At 37.7% G+C, this 7,446-nt stretch overlaps 1 protein-coding gene across 5 annotated transcripts in view; it reads right to left on the minus strand.

The window, feature by feature from the left end:
* Window positions 1–2,211: 2,211 nt before the first annotated feature.
* LOC101855966 (inosine triphosphate pyrophosphatase) overlaps window positions 2,212–7,446 on the minus strand; it is a 6,501-nt gene continuing 1,266 nt past the window's right edge. For 2 of the 5 annotated variants that reach the window (XM_005104839.3, XM_005104841.3), the window contains exons 2-4: window positions 4,693–4,807; window positions 3,872–4,064; window positions 2,212–2,655 (exon numbers count right to left, since the gene is read on the minus strand). In XM_005104839.3, the coding sequence (XP_005104896.1) occupies window positions 2,369–2,655; window positions 3,872–4,064; window positions 4,693–4,788 (576 nt within the window). In that variant the 5' untranslated portion in view covers window positions 4,789–4,807 and the 3' untranslated portion in view covers window positions 2,212–2,368. Of the gene's footprint in view, window positions 2,656–3,871; window positions 4,065–4,692; window positions 4,808–6,592; window positions 6,613–6,761; window positions 6,917–7,446 lie in introns of those variants that run through there. The other 3 variants (XM_035971452.1, XM_005104837.3, XM_005104840.3) reach the window with 3 other exon arrangements.

Genomic DNA, 7,446 nt, shown 5'->3' on the forward strand with positions numbered 1-7,446 from the left:
ATAATATAATATTAGAAAAAACTTCGGACCTGAAAATCTGTTCGCAGTGTGGATGTTCACAAAGCACATATTATTATGCTCAAGTGTACTACGACTGTATGTCATTCTAACATTGGTGTCTCTATTGAAAGGATATACATATAGCTAAATGATCAAAGACCATTCAGCTTTGTGACACGTAATACTTTTTCCGGTAATTCTTTTAAACGAGAAAAGCATTTTCCTTTAACTTATATGAGCACAAAAAATATCTTTAAAAAAAAGACAAACCCATTATCATTAAGTCAAGAATCAAGGAAAAAACTTTCTAACTGAAGAAATGCATTTATGTATTAGGAAAAGTAAAACTTCACTTATTTGTCGCCTGATAGGACTGTTAGCTTGACAACAAAATGGTAATTGAAGTTGCTTTATACAGCTCATAATCACATCCATAGCAAAAATGTATGCACATTCTCGGCCATGCGAGCTCGTGCATAAATGTGCTTGAACTTTGCAAGTGAATGGTTGTAAATATTTACGCCCCTATCGACGTACATTTGGCCATTTGGGAGGCACGTTACTCTGAGCCTGTCTGACAGAGAGGGATACAACATCTCAATGAATGGATACTTAATTAAACAGACTTTCTCACATGTGACTCCCTCGTCATATTCTTTTGTGTGCAGCAGCAAAGTCCCTAACCGTTACACCACTGACATCAAATTTAAACACATTACAGGTACGAGAGGAAATTACGAGTAACATGTCCGAAAGAACCTCTCTCTTTACTTCCCTGGACATTTTCTGCACGTTAACGTTAACTTAAGGAATCCAGCTAATGGACTGTTGATGTTACTGTGATAATTGAAACACAATCATGTATTTAGTTGCCTCCCTATTTAAAAGCCATTTTAATTTCCAACAAAAAAAATAGCAAACAAAGCAAGAATCAAATAAAATTCTATTCCAAACTTTGTCAAAGTCGAAGAGCACAAAATTGAGGTAGGCTTGTCACTATAACATTCAGGGTAAAATAACAAATAAAATTATGAAGATATAAATCAATGAGCTCTATACATTTATTCAGAAATGTGTGAGTGAACAAATGAAGAAAATAAACAATCCCAACATTCAGTAAAGGAAAAATACCCTAAAACAAATGAAGATTACTGTACTACTTTGTACAAAGACTGAAACATTGTGTCCCTGACATGTTGACTCATCTATCTGAAAGATATGAGGGACTATCATGCCAGAACTCGTCTGCTGGGACATTTCAGTGACCCACTTTCAGCACTTTTCAAGCACCCGCGGGCAAGTGTGTTGTAGGCATCGCTGGCCGTTTATGACGCCACAGCGCCAGAAGAGAGACAGAGAGAAAGATATGAGGGCACAAAATAAGAATACAAGCATTTTAAAACTAATCCACAAATTCTTTTAAAATTATTTTAAAAAACAATAGAAACTTTGATAAATTTTGGTATCACTTGCTAAGGGTTTTTGTAATGAAAATGACAACAACTCCCCATCAAGATTACAAGATGAACATTTAGGGCATTAAGTCACAGTGTAAAAAACACGGAAAACAGTGAAGCAATCATATGAAACAGGAGAAAGATGCATAGATTTTAGCTTGCTCAACAAAGGAGGCATCTTATACTAGGTCTTTAAAATTTGCATCCCATCTACCTGCTCCTGCAATATCCAGGACAGAAGTAATTTTCAACAGTATCTGATTGCTTCCTTGTGAGATCCTGGCATTACAGAGGTTTTCTATTTCGTTGCTGTTTTGCTTTTTTTCTTTTGTAAGTGTTTTACGGCACTCGCAACTGCATTAGGTCATATGAGCGAGCAGGACACATAAAACATTTTCAGTTGGTATGAAAATTTGAATTTTGCCCTGATGGCGGTCGAAACCTACTCTGATTGATTTTGGACGACCAAGGGATCTTTAACGTGGGCAACTTGCACACAAGACCTCTGAGATTTTAGGCCCTTATCCGAGAAAGCTAGGTGTGTGATCTTACCTACCATAAGATCAGGGGTGTGGCTGAAAGTTAGTGAAAGACAGAAGTAAGAAGGAGCCAAGCAGTAGCAGTAGAAAGGTTGTAAAAAGAGTAAGGAGCCCAGAGAAGGGAGCAAAGGAGGCGAGGGGGTGGAAGCAGAAAGTGAAGACAAAAGCAGACTACAGAACATTGCTAGGGAGCAGGAAATGAGGTGAAAGGAGACAATTTTAGGGAAGAAAATTTTCCGTTGCTGTCCAGATTCAAACACGGGACCTATTGAACGAGAGGCAAACACCGAAACCTCTAGACCACGAGAGCCCCTTACAGAGATTGAGCAGCCTCTGATTATGACCTTGCACTAAATAACATTTGTCAATGACTTAGGATGATTTCACAAAATAGTCCCTGAGAGCCGCCAAGGCTTTCGATCTGTGCGAGATGGTGTTTTTTATGGATTTATCCATCTCTGCATAAGTTTGGGTGTAACCATCAGGTTGAAAAATTGGATCCCAACCAAAATCTGTGGAGCCCCTCGGCTCAACAATAGATCCGTCACATCTGCCTTCAAATGTGTAAATCTGAGCATCCTTTTCTCCAGAACAATAGGCAAATGTGCACAGAGCATATGCTGACTTGTCATCAAAAGCCTGGAGCATTTTATGAAGACCTGAAATTTAAGAAAAAAAAGACCTTCAATAATTACATGTTTTGATATATATAAAATCTGAATAGTCTTATAAAAACTTATTTAAAGCCTTTTTAAAGCTTTTTTTTCTGTTCTTTTCTCAACAGCTTCCATTGTACAACAACAATGGAAAAAATATCAAGTACAAGACTGACAGTTCCAAAAAATCTGCTGGCAGAAACAGCTTTTACAGTAAATCGAGAGATCTTTTCTTTTTTTTTTTGGAGTATTTTAAGTTTAAGAGTTTTGATTTTATAACACAAGAAGTTAAGAATCTATTTTCTCACCTAGACAAGGACTAACTACCTTTAATTTGAAACTCTGTTTTTTAAACTTTATTTATAACATTAATGGACAGTTTAACTATCATATCAAATATCGGTAAAAAACTTCTGAAGAACTTTCTGTGTCATCTCACCCTGCATTGATCCGGCCCTATTTTCTGGAGCAAAACATGAGTTCTTCAACTATACAGTTTGAGGTTGGAAAGAGTAGAATGAGAACAGCTTCAAGTACATATGTATGAGTAGAAAGGTGAACACAAAGTGGGCCATTTAAGACCTGAAGTCTACGAATCGAGGTCTCTTTAAATAAAGACAGAAAAGAGATATTTAAAAAAGAATCTATCTATGCTTGAAAATGCCCTTGTAAGTAAAGTCAATCCTTCTTTAATGACCACATGTCTAAGATAATCACCTGGACAAATGACCACTTGTATTTTTACTATATGTATTCTAATGACCCTGTCCTAGAGGACCACTTGTCTTAGATGACCACTATTCTTCTGGACAATGGGAGGTCATCTTGAACTTTTAAAAAACTGTAATTGGTATTCAGTTACCTGTAGTCATAAACTGTGTCAACTCAAACAAAGACCATGAACTGTACGGGGCAAAGGCAAGTTAGAAAATAAATTAGCTCCCCCACCCCTTTCCATTTAGAGTTAAACATAGACATTAACTTTCACTAAGTGTACCCGAAGATGAACAGTGTAACCAAAAGCAAGGACTCACAAAGCTAAACAGGAAAAAAAAAATCCAAGAAATAAATGATGCTGCGGTTATAACATCCAACAAGAAGTAACACACTGGTGCAGAAATGAAAAACAAAACAACATAAGACATAAATCAGAAAGAAAAGAAAAATTATGAAAAAGACTCTGCGGAGGAGAGGGAAAAATGAAAGATGTCAACAGTACCTGAGGGGCCAACTTTCTTCAGGAACCATTTGATATAAGGTCCAGGCATTCCACCGAGAGCATTGAAGCACAAACTAGTGTCCTCTACAAGAACAGGGCCGTTGACATGTCGGGCAGCCTCAGCACACTTGGACCGCGCCACCTCATCAGGCTCTCCTTGGTACTCAGGAAGGTCAATGTCCTGAATCTCTATCTAGATACAAATTATATATACAATACAAATAAAAGATTATGGAGAGCATAATAATATAATCAAACAAAGTTATACATTTTGAAACAGACATTGTTGGTCGAAAGATAATAGAGTACAAAAAAGGTTCAACCATTCTCTTGTGATAAATTATGTCTTTTCTCTTCCATGTTCGTTAAAATGTTGGTGCACAGTGCAGTTGACTCCAGATGAAATCTTTCCAATTATGAGGAAAGAAAGTTAAATAACAGTTCTCTAATGATTTCTATTTCAATTCTGTAGTGTAGTGACCCAGCATGCAACTTCACTGTTCTGATGACCTTTCTTAACATAGAAAGCACAACTATGATTTAACACTCCCAGTCAATTTTGTGTCAAGTATGTTCTTCTGAAATACCATTGAACAGATCAAAGCATAAAGAAAAAGCTGGAACCATAGCCACAGAAATTTCATATCAACTTACAACAGGTCAAAACCATCAGATAACAGAAGTACATTTTATTTCTCCAAAATGCCACTTTATTTAATAGTGCTCTTACAAGACATATATAATATAATATTTTGCAAAACAAAATGCATCATGAAAATATGCAGCGGCACAGTAGCACACACAAGAAAACTACTTCCTACCTTTTGAGGAAAACTTGATCCCATGATCTGATTGACTTCTTTGAGTTTGTTCTTGTTCCCAGTGATAAACATGATGGGTCGTGCCATCTTTAACATTAAGCAGATCTACAGTCACCTGAAACAAAAAAAACTGTCATAAGAACTACAGTCAAACCTGTGTAAGACGGCCACCAATTGTCAAGGAGAAAAGTGGCCGTATAAGACAGGTGGCCGTCTTAGGCAGGACTGATCAAGATAAAGAAAACAAACCATTCCCATCTGAGGCCCCAATCGAAAGTAGCCCCATTATGTTGTCTTTGTTGGTTTGTATTTCGTTTGTAATTTTTCTTTTGTCGCTGATTTTGCACAAGGGTGACAATAAAACGAAATGTATCAGACAAGGAAGACTGAGTGCCATGTTAAAACAAACACATGGGTCGTCACCACTCGGAGAACGAGTGGCGCTTCTGTAACAAGTTCATGTTACGTCCTTTGTTACTTTGTTACAGACTGGGTAAACAGTGACCACTCATCTCACGTACGATTTGTGTATGAGTTCTGGGCGGGGATTATGGGTTATGAGGGATCACATGCTTACCTCACCAGCAGCTGAAAATTGGTAGCTATTGGTCAACAGTGGGAGGGGCCTACGCAACATGATCGGTTGGAGGGACTACCTAACAACAACGACAGGTGATTGAATTATGACGGCTCGCCCACAACGCCAGGGGCCAATGCACAATTTATGACAAAACGTAATGGAGTCACCAAGGTGACCGTCTTAGACAGGTGTTATTGATTAGTATGATATGGGTTGTGTGTTAAATTATGGTGGCCGCGGCCGTGTTGGACAGGTGCCCGTTTTACACAGTTAAATTATATAGAAAAAAACGCAAGGGGGAAATGGAAAGTGGCCGTTTGTACAGGTGGTCGTCTTATAGAGGTGGCCGTCAGGGCAGGTTCGACTGTATTTCTCTTTCTGCACCTTTGTGAAAATAAACAAACCTATATGAAGAAAAGGAAGGACTTACGAAACGAGCGACCACCCCAGCAAGCACAATATAATATAAAAGAGACCTGGTCTATCCTAACCCCTGACCCAACCCCTAACCTAAACCCTCTATTCTACTCTGTTTCATAGTGGTCGTTCGTTACGGAATTTCTCTCAAAGAAAGTTGCCTGATTATTTTTAGTTATTTTAGTAAGTGAGTTCTTTAAAAAAAATTAACACTGCAAGCATGGGTGTGGGTACAAGAATTAGAATGGCAGCTCATGTATATATAATATTATATTTTATATATATATAATATTACTGTAACATTCACACTGGTTAAGTGATTGGGCTAAATCAACAACATGTCGACATTGATTTGGCACTTTCTTTTCTTGTTAAATTATTGAAACCTTGGCAATGTGCTGCACAGTGTTGACAACATAGGCCTACCCTGCTGTGAATGATTGTCTGAATGAAGTCCCACAAATGGTAGGCCTGTCATATATGTCATATTTGCCAATTTATATTATGATATATATTATTATACTCAAAATACAGTCAATGTCTTTCTTCTCCAGCTGCATGTGCAGCCACCGGCCGCTACCCACTTACTTACATTTAAAACTTTATTCTATTTGACCAAGGTTTAAATTTACATTTAAAATGAAACTGACTGTACACAGTGTTTAGATATAGAATCAAGATCTTGATCTAAATCTAGACTAAAGCCTACTAAAGCGGTAAAGATGACTACTGTCAGATCTTTCCACACCAAGAAGTATAGCAGCAGAAGACTAGACCGAGAACTAATACTAATCCGAGGGGCGGTAGGCCTTTGACCAAATCAAGCGAGAAAAAAATTAAGAAAGTCAGAAGAAAGTGTGTCATGTTTTGTTTGGAAATCAAAACTCTTGAGTCTTGACTCACAGGACAAGGGAATGGCAGGACGTGTGCCAGGCCGCGGAAGAAAATGCGGCAGAAAAGCGCGCAAGGTTTAGAAGATTCTGAACAGGACCAAAAGATAAGGTAGAAGTTAACGTTTTAACTGGTGGGTGCTATTCTCCATGTGAATACCCAAATTTCATCCTTAACTCACAATGTAACTTGTCTACCTTGATTTTTTCTTTATGTTTGTTGTCGCGCAACGTCGCTTGTTGACTGACTGATTGATAACCAGTGAGTTGTAACCACAGAATTCTACACAGTGGTTGTAACCAGTGACCACGACGACCACGTTGAACAATGCGGTTGCTGGCAGTAGTCAACAGTGTAGAAGATGGAAAGAAACGAATTATAAATCGTTATTATCTTATTAATCAAATTAGTTATTATTTTAAAAATAAAATATTATTATTATAACCCTCTCGCCTATCACACCTGTAAAATAAAAAGATACACTATTACACTGCACATTCCTTGATTCAAAATATATTGGCCTTGTCTCTCATGGGGCATAGGCAATTAAATCAACGAAATCTACTTCCTCTGGACTCTATGTTTAGGCCTCTACCACCCAGGAAAGCTGTAGGCTTATCATACATGAACAATTAAGATCGTCTTTCAGTACGCAAAAAGGCCATAGAGACATTGATTTTATTAATCGAAACTTGTAAAATTAAATCAATAAGTCCTTTCTAAATAAATATCGCCAGTCCACATTTGAAACCATTCTATGGCTGGCCAAAGGCAAACAAAATCCGTGTTTGTAACAATAGACACAGGAATTGATCTCTACATTTTAAAAATGTTATCCTTAGGCTGGGCCTACACGAGACTTTACC

The sequence above is a fragment of the Aplysia californica genome, unplaced genomic scaffold (genome assembly GCF_000002075.1).
Source record: "Aplysia californica isolate F4 #8 unplaced genomic scaffold, AplCal3.0 scaffold00438, whole genome shotgun sequence".
Classification (NCBI taxonomy): domain Eukaryota; kingdom Metazoa; phylum Mollusca; class Gastropoda; order Aplysiida; family Aplysiidae; genus Aplysia; species Aplysia californica.